Source organism: Pygocentrus nattereri, chromosome 2 (genome assembly GCF_015220715.1).
Source record: "Pygocentrus nattereri isolate fPygNat1 chromosome 2, fPygNat1.pri, whole genome shotgun sequence".
NCBI lineage: Eukaryota > Metazoa > Chordata > Actinopteri > Characiformes > Serrasalmidae > Pygocentrus > Pygocentrus nattereri.
Window position 1 is genome coordinate 36,287,229 of NC_051212.1, and position 20,285 is coordinate 36,307,513.

Genomic DNA, 20,285 nt, shown 5'->3' on the forward strand with positions numbered 1-20,285 from the left:
ACCTTCCTGGCCTGCCTGCTCCCCTCAGTCTTATGCTGAATATTACATGTGCAGTGGGCATTATCCACCGGTTTGACTGCCAGCTAAATATATGCTTAAAAGCAGGTGTGAGGTTACCTCGCTCTTTCTCCGTTGGACCAAAAAAAGAACATTGTTCTAGATATTGCCTCGCCACGCTATTATTCTTCCAAAGTTCAGTGAAACTTCAGTAGCGGGTCACTCGTCCTCTGAATGCAGCCATGACGCGGACCTGTTTTTCCCGCCCGAATTAGGGAAAGCCACGCCCCCGTAGCGCTGGGATTGGCTAGTAGGCCTCGCATCCTGCGCTGGGATTGGCTCCTGCGCCATGATTGCATCATAGTTTATTCATACAGAGGGAACTGCGCGAGCGTGCGAACTACTAGCCAATCGCAGCGCAGGAGGAGAACCGCTACGAGCCAATCAATACGCTCCCTGCGAGTCCGAGCGAGCCAATCACAGCGCAGTGGAAGGGGGCTTTGCCGGAATACGGGTGGGGAAAATCACATAACGCGTCTCGAAGTGGACGCTGTAGCTTTGAGTTCAGAGTCAGCGGAGTCCGTGCAGGGAGGAGAAATCAACAACGACGCTTTGGGGCTATTTTATTTCGGGCTGTGAGCGAATTTATTAAGCCGTTTTTACTCATTTGAAGCAACGACTGACCACACGGTGAGCTCATTAGTTTTCTGTTTTCTTTTTTATTTCGGTCGCATTGTTGAAAGGGCCTCTGTGTGAAAATACCAACTGTGAGCTTTACAGTTACTGCTCTTGTTCAGGCTGACTGTGTGGCGACTCAGTGCGTCTGGGTCTATTACTGTATATCAAAGAAGTGAAATGTAACCGTTTGATATCGTAGCGCTGTACTAAAGAGCGCAGAGAAAGCGTTTGAAGAAAATTTTAAGAAAAAAAACCCTCTCGTTTTTCTCTCTCAGGAGATGGACAGCACCGTGGTGCAGATTTTTAAGGAGGACAAATGTCCGTCCGCCCAGGTGGACTGTGCTCCAAACTTACCCTGGCAGTCCGGCCTTCCGGACATGTACAACTACTCGGTGAATGAGAGCTGGTCCGAGGAAGCGGAGCCGCTGTCCCCCATCATCCCTGTGATAACGGCCGTGTACTCGGTGGTGTTCGTGGTGAGTCTGGTGGGAAACTGCTTGGTGATGTATGTCATTATCAGGTAAGAGGACTCGTCCTGGTGCAGTCACTGTGTTGGCCCTGAGCTGTGGCTCTGTGGCCTGACTCGATATTCTCGTTGGTTTGTGCTGTAATTGTCTGGTAGACCAGTTTAAAAGTAGGTTGCAGGTGAATTTACTCTCCTGAGATGTTTTTTTGGAGGGGGGGTCCAAGGGGTTTCAGCGCTCAAGGGTTCAAGCGCTGTGTTTGCCGAAGGTGGTTTGGCGCCCCCTCGTGGATCACAGTATTCTGGCCTCATGTCTATGAGAACAATGAATTCAGGACAGGTTTAAGGAGACCAGCATCTTAGCTTTAAGGGCCAGCCAGCAGAAATAGTATATTTATCTAATTTTGGAATTGCAAAAAAAAAATTGAAAAATTACTCACATGCAGGCCTACTTTAAATCTATCTATCTATCTATCTATCTATCTATCTATCTATCTATCTATCTATCATACAAATAAAAGCAGAAAACAGTAACTTGTAAATCCATTTTGACTTGTATTTAGATGTAAACAGTACAAAGAGAAGTTATTTCATGGTTTACCTTATGAGCTTCATTGTTTTTTTGTAAACATACATGTGCTCTGAAAGTGATGTTTGCATCACGTTCCAAAAAATTGAGACAGGGCGACTTAACCCTATAAACGTAGTGAAATGTTCAGAACACATCATACACAGGTGAATGAAATAAGCTTGGGTATGAAAGGAAGCACCCAGGAAAGGCCTCATCCTTTATGAGCAGTGAATGGTGAATCTCTTCATGTTGCCAAAAACTACATCAGCATTTAATGAACAATGTTCTTCAACAAGCAGCTGTTGCACAGCTGGAAATTTGCATAAGAAATAAAAAAAAAAACGTTGCTTTAAAAACTGGATAAACTGTTGTCTTCGGTCACCGAACGATTTTTAAATGTTGTTAATATGAAGGTGAAATAACACAGGAGTAAACATGCTCCTGTCCAGACATTCCTGGAACTTGTTGCAGGCAAAAATTCTTGGTGTGAGCATATATTTACCAAAAAAAAATTCCATAAGGTTCATAAGGTAACTATATTTCCCCGACCCTCAACTTCAGTGTTATAAATGCAGAGGCTTGAAATTTCTAGATCTAACTATTTTCCTGCTCCAGGTACAAAATATACATTACTCACCGTGTGTTTTCATCTGGGCTCTTTGACAACTTTCTGTAGATACACTAAGATGAAAACTGCCACCAATATATACATCTTCAACCTGGCTGTTGCGGATGCCCTGGTGACCACTACCATCCCCTTTCAGAGTGCGGACTACCTGCTGAACTCCTGGCCCTTTGGAGAGGTGGTCTGCAAGGTCTTCATCTCCATTGACTACTACAACATGTTCACCAGCATCTTCACCCTCACCATGATGAGTGTCGACCGCTATGTGGCAGTCTGTCACCCAGTCAAAGCCCTGGATTTCCGCACACCTGTAAAAGCTAAGATCATCAACATCCTCATCTGGGTTGTGTCTTCTGCTGCTGGAATCCCTGCCATGGTCCTCGGAAGCACTCAGACCAACAATGGTAGTTGGTAGTTGATACCATTTACATGCCATGAAGCTATGAATACAAGCTATGACTGCAATAGCTTTAAGAGAATAGTTCCTTAAAAATAAATTTTTTAGATGCAATTTTATCATTTTCCCCTCACCCCAAATTTAGCCAATCAGCCAAGACTTGCTTGATGTTTACAGCTTGCTTCTTTAGTTCTGCATTGGAGCAATGAGGCCAATATAAATAACAAGTAATGGAACTCTTACAAACTGTGCTCACAAGGCACCCGGGCTTAAGTTTCATCAGAATACTGTTAAAACTAAATCATTTATTCTCAATTATTGTGCAATAGTGCATTATAGCATGCACAGTTATATTTCTGTGCGTTGTTATTAGTGCGCTTGAGGCAGTTTCACAAGCTCTGCACTATTAGGTCACAAGTTAAAACTTGTTCAGACATGATCTTGACATGATTAAAAGTGCAGGACTCAATTAAAATGGCAGCACTTGTGATTTAAAAATTTCAAATTGTGATTTTGATATAAAAGCAATTAATCATTCAACTATTTTTTGTTATGCAAGGTACTTTTGTCTGTTTCTGTGCTGTAAATGTACAGTGTCAGAACTATATAGCAATGTCTGTTTGAGTTTAACAACATAATGCGATTTGAGAGGAGTGTTTGATGATTTGGACTTGCAGTATATACGTTGCTAACTGGTTGCTATGGGGTTCATTACTTGTTAGTGATTTAGCAAAGTCACTTGTGGTAGATCTTCTCACAGTATATAATGTTCCACATGAACAGGACCACACAGACCTCTCCAGCATGAGTAATGATCTTATCCTGTATGTTCCCCTAGGCACCACCGAATGCGCACTTCAGTTCCCTGACCCCTACATCTACTGGGACACACTGATGAAGATCTGTGTCTTTATCTTCGCGTTTGTAGCACCTCTTATTATAATCACTGTATGCTACACGCAGATGGTAATGCGGCTGAAGAGTGTGCGGCTGCTGTCGGGCTCACGTGAGAAAGACCGCAACCTGCGACGTATCACACGCCTGGTGCTGGTGGTGGTGGCTGTTTTTGTGATCTGCTGGACGCCTATCCACATCTTCATTCTGGTCAAAGCTCTGGCACCTGGAGTCCCTGAGACCACCGCAGTGATGGGTGCCTACTTCTTCTGCGTGGCGCTGGGCTACACAAACAGCAGTCTCAACCCCATCCTCTACGCCTTCCTGGATGAGAATTTCAAGCGCTGTTTCCGGGACTTCTGCTGCCCAGGCCATGGCCAGGCAGACGGCCAAGGGATGCTGCGGGTCAGGAGCACCATCCGTGAGCATGCATGTCCGGTGGAGGGCAGAGGGGATGGTGGCCACGGCAGGCCTGTATGACTAGCCGTGGAGCTGTCCTCTTTCCAATGTCAGGAGGACTCGAACGACCTGGGACTAACACAGATCACCACTGCCGTCTGAAGGCTGATTTTTACATCTGCAAAGATGCTTGTGTTGCGTAGAGATGCAGATGAGGACTTTGTGGGTAAACGTAGCTTGCAGACACACACAGAGACCCCTGTTTCATGCATTTTCCTCATTGATGTCACATCCACCATTCTGAACATTGAACATCTGGGTCGCACATGTCTAACTTGCTGAAGGTAAGGTAGGCGGGATGAATTGAAAACATGAATGAATGAACCGACTTTGACCACTTGCAGACATAGAGCTGGTTGTTAGCTAACTGATAACAGCCAACCACACCTGCAAACATGGGGTTGGTCATTTGCTACAACTTAGCTATCTAGCAGACTGCGCTGCTGTCAGTAAGGTAAGTTCACATTAGTTAATGTTACAAAACAACAGAATTAGTTAATGTTAGCTATCGCTTACATTAGTTTCAAGAGATTCTAGCTTACTGAAATTATTAGCAGTCAGCAAGGGCAAACAAGAATAAAATAAACACACATGGCTATCTGATGCCCGCTGAAAGTCTGGAATTTGTGTGGTTGGGGAGCTTTTCACCATAGAGTTATGACAAAAATCAGAATGCAGCTTGGAGTATGACACTGCCTAAAGTCTACAGGTTTATTACACTCTCTACTTTGAATCAAATCAAGTGTTCGAGGGTTTGCGGGTCCGAAATTATTCTTGCTCCTTTTGAGAATTGAAACACACTTCAAGATGGCGCTAGGGAGTGCCTTTTTTGTGTAATGAAATTGCAGTATGAATGAAATTTTTTGTGTAGTGAACTTCTGCTGGGCTGTGCGTCAAACTTACACTGATTGACCAGAGGAGTAGGTCATGATCGTGAAATTTCTGGCAATTAATTGTGATCTAAATTATTTTAATGAACAGTTATCAATCGTCTTTTTTGTTAACTGTTTGCAGCCGATAAAGTATAAACCTCAATATCCAAATTTGCCAAGTAGCTGTCTTAATTCCTACCTGTCAAGACTTAGTCACTTCAAACTAAAGACGGAAACATTTAGAACTCAAATAAACAGACATTACACTGCCCTCCAAAGGTTATAGCAGTCAGATGCTAGACCCGTGACGTGTCTCAGTAAAAGTTTTCTCCTTTATTTACATTTATTTTCCTCACTCCAACCCAATTCACTTTCTGTTTGTTGAAAAAATAGGATTGTGATTCTGAAAGCTGACAACTGTTAATTATGATCAGCTAAAATAATTGCTAATAACTACGTTGAATAACTAAACATTTTGACAGGTTTACAGAGAAGTACATTTGGTAGTGTTGGAGTTTGGGGAGACAGAACTAATTAAAATGCTGTGCGATTAAAAAACACCTTCATTATCAAATCCACCTTAATTCTTCTATCCATTCTCTCTGTGCTACAATTCACACAAGGCTTTTTCCAGCCTGAAAACAGTTTCTTGCTCATTTTCTGGACATTCTGGTGTAGTAAATGCCACACTGCCCCCTAATGAACATGTCAGTGTTACTTGTATGTACTGTTGGCAGTCACTGAAATGTAATTTGGCCTTATTGAGGACAGCTGCAGCAGAAGACATGTGCCTTTTAGGTGTGCGACTCCCATCATATGGGAATGCAAGAGGTATTCCTGATACATTCCTTGGGCTAGTCTATAAAATCAGTATTTAGTTTTAGCTATGAGCAGCCATATTTATGGTTTTTAGACTGGGCCTGTTTATAAACCCTTATAAATAAATGCGAAACCAGTATATATTTAAAATATATATGTTTGATTATAGTCTCAGAATCAAAAATGTCTCAAAATGTCAAAAGTGCTATGAAACCTCATTAAGTCTCTGGCAAGAAGCAACTGCCATAAAGAACTAAAACATACATACAGTCAGAGTAACTCAGCCTCTCTTTCTCTGGCACTGGTCCCTGTCTCTTAAAAGTGATCTGTCCTGCCTCACTATCTTTTAGATTAGAAATTTAGATTGAGAAATTCCTAAATAGATCCTGAAGTGGTTGTGATGCTGTCTGTTCTTGAAACATCAACCACAACCCGCCTTTGTCCCAAGTTCTTTCAGCATCTGTTTTTTCTGAGAAGACATATTTGAATGCCCAAGAACCAGTGACCAAAGACAGTGATGAAAGATGAATAGTACAGAATAATACATGCTGCTCTCGGTCTTATTATTAATGAATTAATAAATTTTTCATATATGTATATCCTCACAGAAAACAGTATAATGCAAACTGATGCAATGGTCTTTATGTTTAAATTCATATACGAAACAATGAAATGAAAAAAAGAACTATGGAATATTTTTTCATGTATGTGGATCTATGAATGTGATTACATGACTTCTAGACTGAAATAACTGTTCTACACAAACAAGATATATGTTTCAGCCATGTCACATGATCATTACTCAGGAAACAATGGCATTGTCATAAGCTACAGTTACTTTGGGCAGCAGGAGAACAAAGCTTCTTTATTTTTTACAGCATATACATTAGACATTCTGCTTTTTTTTGTGTACTGAACTGCTGTGAAATGCTTTATGTGCTTACCTCAAGGGAAAAAAAAACCTCACTATGCTCACTAAATATGCTCATTCTCATTCATATGTGCAAGATACTCCTAGATGTCAAATGACAGTTTGATATCTGGCAGTTAGGGCTGCCATGGTTATGCAAATCCGAAAAATAATTGATTAAAATTGACATTCTGCATTAATTTCTTTGTACTTTAAATGATAAACAGGGTATTTGCAGGTCGTATAGTGAGCATCACTTAAAATGAGGAAACCCACACTAGCAGGATCCCACAAATGCATTTATATATGTTGTTACAAATTGCAGGTTAACAGAGTACTTCAATTACCAAATGATACACTTAAAATTGCAACTTATCAAGCAGACAAAACATTGCTTGTTACAAGCTTCATATGCTTTAAATGCTAAAAGCAGAGCTGGCCTAAGTAGTTTTAAACCCTGTGTGAGAAGTGAACATCACTTGGCACTAACAAAACTTTCTGCTAGCACAATGAAAGATTTCTCAAAATTACTTGAAATGCTCTTTTCTCTCTTACAGTAAGAAACAGAGCCTGATGCACATTTTATGCATTTTCTGCCGCGTAGTGTTTTATTTATATATGAAGTATTGTTAATGGCTTCCTTTTTATCCTTTTCAGTAAAATATTCTGGAATCTCTGAAAGGGTCTGCATAGTTAGTGTGCTGTCGTTCTGTTAAGCCTGTTTTTCTTGTTTGGCTTTAAAACTAAAATTATTGCTCCTTCAATCGATGGAGTATTTTGATTACTCATATAATCAATAATCGATAGTGAAACCCTGCTAATAATAGCTGGTCATCATTGGCATAATGCTAACTAACTTCCATTGTCTCTCATTCTTTATTCACAACTTTAGCATGTTTGGGGTGAAGTCCACCCTTTATTATCAGTGATTACTCAAAGAATGTTCTCATGATAAATAGAGAACTTCACCCCAAGCGTGCTAATGTTGCTCATAATGAAAAAGAGTCTCTTAGCAGTTAGCTTCGCGACAACTCACTAAAAACCTGAATCTGTACGGAACTGGTTTTTGTTGGGTACCATTTAGTGTTCTTTCTCTGAATGTAGAAGAACATTCATCTGTATAGTGTTTCTGTTGAAGCCAACAAAGATTACTAGGGAAAGGTGTTAATTAGCCTGGTCATTTGCATAATGATCATTTTAATTAATGCTAATATCTTTCTCCCATGTACTTTCATTCATTATTAGCAACTTTAGTGTGTTTGGGGTTGGGGGTAAGTTCCCCACTTAATATGAGTGATTACTGAAAGAGCAGTCTTATCATAATTACATAATAAATAATAACAACATCCGATATGGAAATTGTGGTTCGGAATCGTGAAATTGTCCGAAGCAGGACACCACACACTGTAACATAAAAAAAATGGGAACCGTGGGATTCACCTACATCTCCAGGGCCAAGTGTATGAAAAAAAAAAATATATATATATATATATCGTTCTTGCTGTGGTGTTTATTAATGTAACGCTGATTCTTTAAAGATTGTACCTGGTTTTACATGTAGATAATAACTAGTGACTACAGCTGTATCTACAATGCAAAATATTCTTAAAGGTATTCAGACATTCTAAGCACATGTTATTTTCCAGTGTCAGAGGAGTTTGTGGATGTGTCTGTGGTACGTGTGTCTGTAAAACTGGCTGAAATCATTTTATATTGTCATTTTCAGCCTGTGTTTTTATGCCTTAGTAACTCTTAGCTTTTAAAAAAGTTAATGCCTGTTGTGCCTTTTGTTAGTTCATTGAGCTGTATGAATGACTACAGTCATAAGCAGTGCATTTATTGGATTTTCAGATTTTCAGTGTCATCTTCAGAACAGTAAAACTCTAATACTAATACTTAATGTAATGTGGTTGTATTATATCAGACACAGAAAATATATTGCCTGTTTGCTTTTCCTGCTTGCTTTTTGTAATATGCTATTTGCATCTGATTGCTGTACTTTTCTCTGAATACAGTTATCATGGAATCTTGTCTGTGCTGACAGTTACAGTATTACCTGGCTTGTATATGACATGTATATGAAAACTTACAATCATCAACACTACAATAAAAGAATGATTATATATTCATGTTTAGTGCTGTTTTAATAAATTAAGCTATGCAAGTTTACTCTTTATCTTCTGTAACGGTTAGTTATGCAGGGGTATGCGCCCTAATAGTACACCGTCATTGTTCCAGAACAGGGTAAATTATATATTGTAATATATAATATATGCCATGTGACAGTATCATGCTCTTCATTAGAAACAGCTTGTATTCACTTACTGAGCTCCACCTACAGTATCTATAACTGCCCTGCGATGGACTGGCGACCTGTCCAAGGTGTATCCTGCCTTCTGCCCAATGACTGCTGGGATAGGCTCCAGCCCCCCCCCACGACCCTGAGGGAGAAGCAGCTTGGTAAATGTGTGTGTGTGTGTGTGCGCATGCATCTATAACTCCACTATACAGCTGTACAGTTACAGACTGTAGACCATCTGTTCTCATGCATGTCTATCAATCACCCCTACCTAATTAGTCAGTGGTGAATTTCACAGAAACTATGCTGACCAGATGATAGATTATATCTGTGTGGTGGATCATTCTCACCACAGCAGTGGTGCTGTCGTATTAGTGATGTGGTAGTGTGTGGTGCTGGAAGAAGCATGTGTGGAGTTTTTACACATTCGTGTCACTGCTGGGTTGAGAGTGGTTCACGACACAGCTCTGTGACCCAGAACTGGCCAAGGAGTTATGCCTGCAGGCTTCTTATTTTTCTTCTTACATTGTCTTAAGTATTTTTAGTCAAAAAAAACATATAATGCAATGTTATACAATTAAAATCTAAGACACCATTGTTATTGAATGCAATGCAGATGTAGCTAGCAGTTACAAGCTAACAGAGTTTGGTGAAGGTAAAGGTGGTGGTCAATGGACAAGAGGAGGTTTAGAGACCATTGGTGCAAAGAATGACTAAATTTGAAGAAGATTCCTAGATTGTCCTGGATTTTGGTAGTCCACCCAGGAAAGAATGAATTCAAACTTTTCCTGGAATTCCTGGAATGTTAGCATTTCTAATAAAATTTGAGCTGCTGCATTTTATGTGATTAATATACAAAGAATGGGTTTGGTTGGTTGCGATCACCCTCAGCGTAGTGTTTCAGACAGTGCTTAGGAAAGTGCACTGTTGTAGGCTACACTGCAATGAGATAATGGAGAAGATTCAATTCTGGAGCTGAACTGACATCTATCTACCTTAGACTGCATTGTGAGCAGCTACAAACCCAAGGAACACAGCCTACCCCTGGGCTAGTGGATGGATAACTTATAAATTATGCATCAACAGATGAGCTACAGTCTCTCAGTCTAACTGTACACCAGCAAGGTGGAGGTAGATGTTTCCAAGGGTCCAGTTGATGTATATCTAAAGGCAGCGGTGCCCAATTCTGGTCCTGGACATCTACCACCCTGCACAGTTAAATCCAGCCCTGCCTAAAGGTATGTAAGATACACGTAAAATATGTATATAATGATATCCATCTGAGACTGCTGCACAGTAAAACACAATACACTTTTAGTGAAGCTTAATACTGTAGTTATGCAGTAGTTATGCAATACTGTAGTTTCTGAGTAGAACGCCAACTGTGATGAGTTCAGTGCAGACAAATGTAGCTTCAGGGGAAAGATAATCAAGTGAGTATGATAATCAGGAAGAAGTGGGGGAACTGTTGCTTTCTCTGCTTTGCTGATTGTGGCTTGTGCTACCTGTAATGAAGAGTGCACTAAATGGCACAATCATAATCCAAAAATGAACACAAAGGTTGACTGAAAAGTTGTACTTTTGCTTTCAAATTTACATTTACATTTATGGCTTTTAGGAAATGCTTGTGTCCACAGCGACTTACAAAAGTACTTTGTTATCAGCTTGGAAACTGGTGCACATACTCTAGATTCCAAAGATACACCTGACCCAGGACTGTGCCAGAGACAGGAGTCAAGACTGATATCTCTATACAAAAAACACAAAATACAGAGGGAAGAGTTCATGCATTTGACATTGACAGTGCATTTATTTTAATAAGTCAAAATTCATGTTTATTTTTATTTAGATGCTTATCAAACTGGTCATTATTTGATATCTTAAAACACCAAGAGGATGTTCATTCTACCATCTGTACTTTCAGGACAGAGGAGTCTTGATGGTGGGTCAAGACGAGCCATACTTGAAACCGGAAGGCCGAGGTATGATTCAGGTGTTGACATTTGCCATCAGGGAGAGAGAGGCTGGTCAGGGCCATCATGGTTTTGAATCTAATGCAGGCAGCTATAGGTGACCAGTGAAAGGTATGCAGCAACAGTGAGAGTGACATGGGTGAATTGAGGAAAAGTGAAACTAAGTCGTGCTACAAGAGCTTGATGGCAGGCATAGGATGATGAGCCAGGAGTGAGCTGCAGTAGTTAAGTCTTGAGATGACAAGCAACAACAAGAACAAGTACCTGAGTGGCCTCAGTTTGGAAAAAGACTTGAATCCTCTAGATGCTGTGAAGCTCTATGCTTTAATGCTCTACGCCACTGTTTCTCAACCCTGGTCCTCGAGGCCCACTGCCCTGAATCTTTTACCATTTTCTCTGCTCCCAACACACCTGATCCAACTTATCAGCTCATTAGTAACCCATTACTGGGTTAAAGTGGCTGTGTTTATGCAGGAAAAGCACAAAAACATGCAGGATAGTCAGCCTCCAGGACCAAATGTTGCTCTATAATGAGAGAAAAGTTCTAAAACTGGGAGTTGTGGCACCTGGGTAAGTTAACCATACATAAAAAAGTGGCACTTGTTTTAGAATATATTAAATTATAGACCAATCATAAATCTGTATTGTAACAGGGCCTTGTCTCTATGGGAGGACAGTGATAGCTAGTAAAATGGACAGGGTTCTGGTAAGACCCGGTCCTTATTCGTTAATTAAAAGTTATGACTGGGAGTGCGGAGCAGTGGGTCAAGGCAGGCAGAGTGGCACTTACTATCCGCAAAGGGCGCCTTAGACAAAAAGGCCTCATATCTGCTGCCATGGAGGAAAAACCTGAATAACACAAATCAGAAAGGATAATTGGTCCAAGACTAAACCAACCTTTGTGCATTTTTAGACATGTTCAAAGAGTGACCAAAGAGTTCTCAGAAGAGAAGAGAAGATCACAGTTGGGGCTTGTAGTTCCACGGAGCAACAGCAGTTTGGTCTTACCTGGGTTTGGCTTCAGATAGAGGACTGCTGAGATGATCCATGATGAGATGTCAGCCAGACATGCCAAGATGTAAATATACCTGGGAGTCAGAAGGAATGAAGGAAGGGATAATGTATCACCACAGGAGTGAGTATTGAGTGGAAAAGAGTAGAGCCATGACCTACTCTTCATTTTCAGTTTACTGGAATTTCTCGAGAGCTTCCATCTAGAATACAAATATGTACATCATCACGATTCCTGTAATGAGGTGAAAATCCATACATTTAGCACGATCACACAATCATGTGGCTGGAACAGAGACATCCTCAGCTTCACCATGGTAACATCACTTGGTCTTAAAGGAGCCTTCAATTGGTAACCATGACTGACGTGTGTCAGTGAATTGATGCCTCAAAACAGCACTGAAAAGGAGTGAATCATTGTGTTTTCCAGTCACCCCAAGTCAAACTCCACACACCTTCCAAACATCTTAGAAGCATTTTTTAATAATTGATTCTGACAATCCATGGTAGTTTCTTCAAGCATTAAACTGAAATAAACTTTTTTATGAAACGTAACGTGTCTGATGCTGAGAATGTGAAAAGAGTGGTTGCCGTAAATAAATGTGCAAGATAGGAATTACTTTTCATTCCACCATGTCCTCTTAACAATTGGGGCAGTTGATTTAATGCTAATGCTAATGTTAATGCATAAAGACTTCCAGATATTATTTTGATATCCACATTTACTGCTTTTCACTGTAGAAATCACAAAGAATTCTCCTTTTACCCTTTTATTAAAAGTGTCAGTATTAGTTTTGAGATATTAACCTCGGTATTAGTAGCCGGTCAAGAAGAAAATTTGCGGCATTGCACATTCCTGTTGTTCATGCAAACATTCACCAAACGTGTTTGATTTTTATTAATTAGTAGCTCAAATATATCATTCTTTGGAGTCAGAAATGGTTTATGCCACTAATTTTATCACATACTCAATTCAACTCACATTATATAACCATTTGAAATACAAACAGCTCATTTTTACATCTTGCACACATTTGCACACAGCACCATGTGACATCATGACAATGGAGCAGAAAGCAGGCTCAGTTACTGAGCTCAAATCATCCTCATTTCTTTTGTCTGGCTGTGTGCGCACGTTTTGAGGCAGCTTTCAGTGGCCCGTTACTGCTGGAGTGCTGGCGTTGCCATGGCAGACTCTGTAGGATGGAAGCAGCGGTTCATGGTCACCTGAGATAGTTACGAAACAGCCATTTATCAAGATGGCCTTGGGGATGAAGTTTGCTTAGATTTTCTGATGTGATTTCTACAATATTTATTATCAGGGCTCTTGACTTTGTAAATGCGCTACAGATTAAATGAAGAATGTTTGTGGGAGAACTTGCTGTGCCTACTTACCTGCAGTACTATTTTCCTGGCTGATGGCCCTGGTTGTTCTAACAGACCAGGTAATCACACCATCAGGTCTTGACGCTACTGCATTATGAAATTTCTGTCCATCTATGGATCTTTATAAGAAAAAAGATTGAAGTAAAATTATCATCCAGTAAAGTCTGCAACTGGCAACAGCAAATTTAAAATAAAATCATGCTGTACTGTGCAAAAGTCTTAGGTCAGCCAACCCTGCTGAAAAAAACAGCTTGGCTTGAGATGATTATGATGGTGACTTGCTTAGCTGGTTGACCATAAGATGTATTTTCATTTCATTTATATGGAATTAATTGAAATGGCAAATGACACTTCAGTGTGATAGTTTAGGTGGCTAATAGTTTCTATTATTGAGTCTGTTATACAGATGTGTCAGAATCCGCCACAGATGCATCCTCCCCAGATCTTGAAAAATGATAGAACTGAGTTTGAAACCTGTAAGTGAATTAAAAGTGAACAAAATACTGTTATCATTTTCAAACTCTAACGCAAAGGAGATTTTCAGAATTTACATGCACTTTCTCAAAAAAAAGTGAAATAATTGCCACAGTAACTTACAATATAAATCAGTCCGTTCAGCAGAACATAATCTCTAGCACACTGGAGTTTGCAAAATAAGCTCTTGATCATAAATCATGACACAGACAGGAAATAAGCAGTTATAGATCAGTTAGTACCCTCCCTGCTATTTCATAGACATCTTCTGAAGGTCTGTTGCATCTTATGCAATTTGGATTAAAAAATTATTCTACTGAGACAGCATGTTGTATTTTTTGATGATGTTAAAGCTAAATTGGATGGTGCAGCACTTCTTGATCTGCGTAAGGCCTTTGACACAGTAAATAATTAAAAACCACAAGGTTCTATGCTAGGACCTCTGTCATAAATGATCTGCCATGTACTGGTTTGGAGGTTTATATGTATGCTGATGACACAGAACTGTACATCCATCAGATGTATGCAGTGCATGTTGCTGCCAAATCATCACAAGTTATGGATAAAGTTGTAAATTGCTGCAATGATTCCAGTTTAACACTGAATGTTGACATACACACACACACACACACACACACACACACACACACATTATCTAAGTCGCTTATCCTTCTGGGTTGCTGGGGGAGCTGGAGCCCACCCCAGCAGTCATTGGGTGGAAGGCTGTTGAGAAAACAGTTACTGTGTATTTTATTAGTAAACAAAAACAGAGGGATTTTGGTAATTGTCTGAACATAAAACTGTTCAAATATTTAGGAATTGGTCTACTTATAGTTTTAAGGAACACATTAAAAATATAACTTGGCAAATTTTTAGATATATTAGGAACTCACCCACAACAGAAGCATCTAAGATGTTTTTAAGGATTTCTACTCATTTCTTTATTGTATGCCCTGTTGGTCTCAGGCTAGTAAGGATACTCTCCACTAATGTGGCAGGTAGATTCTCCTCAGCCTCCTGAGGTAATGCATGCATTTGGCATTGGGCCTTTTTGACATGTGTTGTGTTGAGTGACAGGGTAAAATGCTCGGCTACATGAACACAGAGAAATTTAAAGCAGTTCACTCTTTCCCATCAATGCTGAAAGTTGTCTGCGCTTAACATGACTAGTCCGACCAAGCTAGACTACCAGAATGACCATATTTACCAAATTGGACCAGTATGATCAGCTTAAGCAAGTTGAACTGAACTCTGAAAAAACATGGTTCTTCAAGTGTTCTTTAGTATAGACAGTGGGTCTATATTAAATCACAAACACTCAAGCAACAATTTGCATGTTTAATGGATTCTTTGCGCAATAAAAGGTTTTTTTCAGATTTATGGGGAATGTGTTGTATATGGTTCCATGTTTAAATATTTTGAAAAGAGTTCTATTTTGCACCAAAAATGGTTCTTGTATTGTTATAAGCTTGTCATCACAACAGTAGCAGAACTCTTTTTGGTGCTATATTGAACCCTTTTCAAAAAGGTTGTGTATAAAGCCCTATATAGCACATTCTCCATCAATCTGAAAAAACATTTCACTGTGCCAAGAACCTGTTATCATGCAATGTGTTGTCTGTGTGTTCATAGTTCAATACAGAACCACAGACTTTACTAAAGAACCCATCTTTTTAAAGAGTGTACCAGCATGACCAGCTTAACCAAGTTGACCTATCAGCATGACCAACTTAACCAAGTTGACCTACCAGCATGACTAACTTTACCAAGTTGACCTACCAGCATGACCAGCTTAACCAAGTTGACCTATCAGCATGACCAACTTAACCAAGTTGACCTACCAGCATGACCAACTTAACCAAGTTGACCTACCAGCATGACCAGCTTGGTCAAGTTGATCATCATCATCATAGGGTATGATTTGCCTAGTCCAGCTGGTCAACTACCTTGACCAACTTAGACTGGCAAGACTGTAGCTCATAATCATTGAACACCAGTGCAAACTTCTCCAATGGGGAGAAGAACCCAGATTTGGTTCTTTGAATCCAGTCATTGCACATCTTTTTCCACCACAAGTGCACCTAATTTAACTTATTGAGGTATTGATTGGCTGAAGCAGATTGAACGGTAACTACAAAATTAGTATTTAAAACAGAAGGAGACATAAAATATATGAATAGTAATAATGTTCATTTGCATTTGTTCTAATGTTGAAGCGTTTTTTTTTGAGCAAATAAGTGCTTATTGGTCAGAGCTGCACTGTACTGTAAAAGTGCTGATACATGCATGGAAATAAATTAAGCAAACATTAAAAAGCAGGCACTAAGGCTGTCATTCATGTTTCTTATTGTTTCATGGCACTTCAAGGATCTTCAGCATAATTATTTAGAAATGTATGCAGTGGGGTCAGAGCTCTAGACCATTAATCACAGAGGAAAACAAACGAAAAACTGTGATATACCATAGATCAACTGAGGAATGAGTTTTATGCTAATAGTTCATATACAACACTAATGGAGATGCTCCTGTTTGGTCAGGTAGTTTACACACTGCATATCATCACAGTCTGGAAGCTCTCAGATGTCTGTAGGAAGTAATTTGTCTTGAATGAATAAATCTCATATTTAATTTGCACAAATATATGGTCCAAACATATCAGAGATGGGTAGTGACTAGTTGCATTTACTCAAGGACATACTAAATTTGATGGATTTGCACTTTTCCATGTATACTCTAGTGACACGGTGACTTCTACTCAAGGACATTTTACGTCCATCACATTTACACTAGCATTCATAAAGTTTAGCATTAGTTATGTTACAAGTATTCCTTGTTAACTGCTATTATTTTATTCCATAATAACTTACACAGTATTGAAATACTAAAAGCTAAAAATAAGAAGGTGTCACGCTTGGGGTGGTGCTGGAGCCTATGCCAGCGGTCATCGGGCGGAAGGCAGGATACACCCTGGACAGGTCTATACTGTAATCATTTTAATAAAATTAATAATTTTACTTTAGTATAGTACTGTTAAACCAGCCATTAGGGGTGTACTTTGTGTACTTCTGGTGCCGGTCCCAAGCCTGGATAAATGGTGAGGGTTGCGTCAAGAAGGGCATCCGGCGTAAAATTTGTGCCAAAACTATCATGCGGATCACGAATATGATTGCCATACCGGATTTGTCGAGGCCCGGGTTAACAACGACCGCCTCCGGTGCTGTTGACCAGCAGGGTGCCGGTGGACATTGGACTACTGTAGGTCGAAGACCATCAAAGAGGAGAGGAGGAAGGCGGGTTAGAAGGCAGCGAGAGAGAAGGAAAGGCAGAAGTGTGGAGGTTAGAGTAGGGACTCTGAACATAGGGACAATAACTGGTAAAGGTCATTTGAGAGCTTGCAGACATGATGGAGATAAGGAAGGTAGATATTCTGTGTGTCCAGGAGACCAGATGGAAAGGAAGCAAGGCCAGGAACATTGGAGGTGGATTCAAACTGTTCTATCATGGTGTAGAGAGGAAGAGAAATGGAGTAGGGATAATCCTAAAGGAACAGCTTGGGAAAAGTGTTCTGGATGTAAAGAGAGTGTCAGACAGGATCATGAGCCTGAAGTATGAGGTTGATGGTGTGATTTTGAATGTGGTTAGTTCATATGCACCACAGGTTGGTTGTCAGTTAGAGGAGAAAGAGGAATTTTGGAGTAAGATGGATGAAGTGGTAGATGGTGTCCCTAGAGAGGAGAGATTGGTGATTGGTGCAGACTTCAATGGACATGTTGGTGAAGGGAACAGAGGGGATGAAGAGGTGCTGGGTATGTATGGTGTGAAAGACAGAAATGCAGAAGGTCAGATGGTTATAGATTTTACAAAGAGAATGGAAATGGCTGTGGTGAACACGTATTTTCAGAAGAGGGAAGAACACAGGGTGACATACAAGAGTGGAGGGAGGTGCACACAGGTGGATTATATCCTTAGCAGGAGATGCCACCTAAAGGAGATTGGAGATTGTAAAGTGGTGCCAGGGGAAAGTGTAGCAAGGCAGCATAGGGTGGTTGTCTGTAGAATGAGATTAGAAACAAAGAAGAGGAAGAGAGTGAAGACAGAGCCAAAGATTAGATGGTGGAAGCTGAAGGAGGAGGATGGTTGCAGGCAGTTCAGGGAAAAATTGCAACAGGCTCTTGGGGGCAGTGAGGAGCTACCTGAGGACTGGGAAACTACAGCTAAGGTGGTGAGAGAAACTGGCAAGAATGTGTTGGGTGTTTTGTCTGGTCAGAGGAAAGAAGACAAGGAAAGTAGTGGAATGAGGAAGTCTAGGAGAGTATTCAGCAGAAGAAGGCAGCTAAGAAAAAGTGGGATAACCAGAGAGATGAAGGAAGTAGGCAGGAGTACTGTGAGGCTAGTCGCATAGCAAAAAGAATGGTGGCAAAGGTAAAGGCTCAGGCCTATGATGAGCTGCATGAAAGGCTGGACAGTAAAGAAGGAGTAAAGGACTTGTATTGTTTGGCTAAACAGAGAGATAGAGCTGGAAAGGATGTACAGCAGGTTAGGCTGATAAAGGATAGAGAGGGAAATGTACTAGTGAGTGAACAGAGAGTGTTGAGTAGATGGAAGGAGTACTTTGAAGAACTAATGAATGAGGAAAACGAGAGAGAGAGGAGGACAACGGGGGGAGAGATAGTGGATCAGGAAGTGCAGAGAATTGGTAAGGTGGAAGTGAGGGCAGCTTTAAAAAGGATGAAGAATGGAAAGGCAGTTGGTCCAGATGACATACCTGTGGAGGTATGGAGATGTTTAGGAGAGAAGGACTTTTTAACCAGGCTGTTTAACAAAATCCTGGAGAGTGAGAGGATGCCTAATGAGTGGAGAAGCAGTGTACTGGTCCCCATTTTTAAGAACAAGGTTGATGTACAGAGCTGCAGTAACTACAGAGGTATAAAGTTGATGAGCCACACCATGAAGGTATGGGAAAGAATAGTTGAAGCAAGGCTAAGGCGAGAGGTCCAGATCAGTGAGCAGCAGTTTGGTTTCATGCCCAGAAAGTGTACCACAGATGCAATTTTTGCATTGAGAGTGTTGGTAGAGAAGTACAGAGAAGGTCAGAAGGAGCTACATTGTGTCTTTGTGGATCTAGAGAAGGCATATGATAGAGTGCCAAGAGAGGAACTGTGGTACTGTATGAGGAAGTCAGGTGTAGCTGAAAAGTATGTTAGGGTGGTGCAGGACATGTATGAGGATAGTAAGACAGTGGTGAGGTGTGCAGTTGGAGTGACAAATGGTTTCAAGGTGAAGGTAGGGTTACATCAGGGATCAGCTTTGAGCCCCTTCTTGTTTGTAATGGTGATGGAAAGGTTGACAGATGAGGTCAGGCAGGAGGCTCCATGGACCATGATGTTTGCAGATGACATTGTAATCTGTGGTGAGAGTAGAGAGCAGGTGGAAGAGAATCTGGAGAGGTGGAGGTTTGCACTGGAGAGGAGAGGAATGAAGGTCAGTAGAGACAAGACGGAATACATGTGTGTGAATGAGAGGGAGGCAGGTGGAAAGGTGAAGATGCAAGGAGTAGAGGTCGTAAAGGTGGATGACTTCAAATATCTTGGGTCAACCATCCAGAGCAATGGACAGTGCAAAAAAGAGGTGAGGAAGAGGGTGCAGGCAGTATGGAGTGGGTGGAGATGGATGTCAGGGCTGATGTGTGACAGAAGGATAGCAGCAAGTGTGAAAGGGAAGGTTTACAAGACAGTAGTGCGTCCTGCTATGATGTATGGTTTGGAGACTGTGGCTCTGTCTAAAAGACAGGAGGCTGAGCTGGAGGTGGCGGAGATGAAGATGCTGAGATTTTCGTTGGGAGTGACAAGGCTGGACAAGATTAGAAATGAGCAGATCAGAGGGACAGTGAAGGTGGAGCAGTTTGGAGATAAAGCCAGAGAGGCCAGGTTGAGATGGTTTGGACATGTGTTGAAGAGGAATAGTGGATATATTGGTCAAAGAATGTTGGAGATGGAGCTGCCGGGTAGAAGGAGAAGAGATTTATGGATGTAGTGAAGGTGGACATGGAGATGGTTGGTGTGAAAGTAGAGGAGGCAATGGATAGGGCAAGATGGAGGCAGATGATCCGTTGTGGCGACCCCTAAAGGGAGCAGCCGAAAGAAGAAGAAGAAGACTTTAGTATAGTACTGTTATTCTATAGTACTTTTACCCCAGTATAGTTATCCTACAGTGGTTTTACTGTAATACAGCATAGTTGTTCTACCATAATTATATAATAATTTTTATTCTACAGTAATTCTATAACATTTTTTCCACAATATAGTGTAGCTAATTTATAGAAATGATATAAAAATGTTACTATGACATTACATAGTTATTTTATGGGACGGCTCTAGAATTATATAGAAGAATTACTAGATACCAAATAATTACTATGTGTTGAAGTATTGTAATTCTACCTGACTGTGGTAAAGTA

The 20,285-nt window shown here is 40.6% G+C and overlaps 1 protein-coding gene across 1 annotated transcript; it reads left to right on the forward strand.

Annotated features, from left to right (window-relative positions):
• Positions 1-537: 537 nt before the first annotated feature.
• On the forward strand, positions 538-8,808 carry oprk1 (opioid receptor, kappa 1). Its single transcript, XM_017719662.2, has 4 exons — positions 538-687; positions 951-1,195; positions 2,386-2,738; positions 3,570-8,808. The coding sequence occupies exons 2-4, from the start codon at positions 954-956 to the stop codon at positions 4,103-4,105; spliced, it is 1,131 nt and encodes a 376-aa protein (XP_017575151.1). The 5' UTR covers positions 538-687; positions 951-953; the 3' UTR covers positions 4,106-8,808.
• The last annotated feature ends 11,477 nt before the right edge of the window (positions 8,809-20,285 follow it).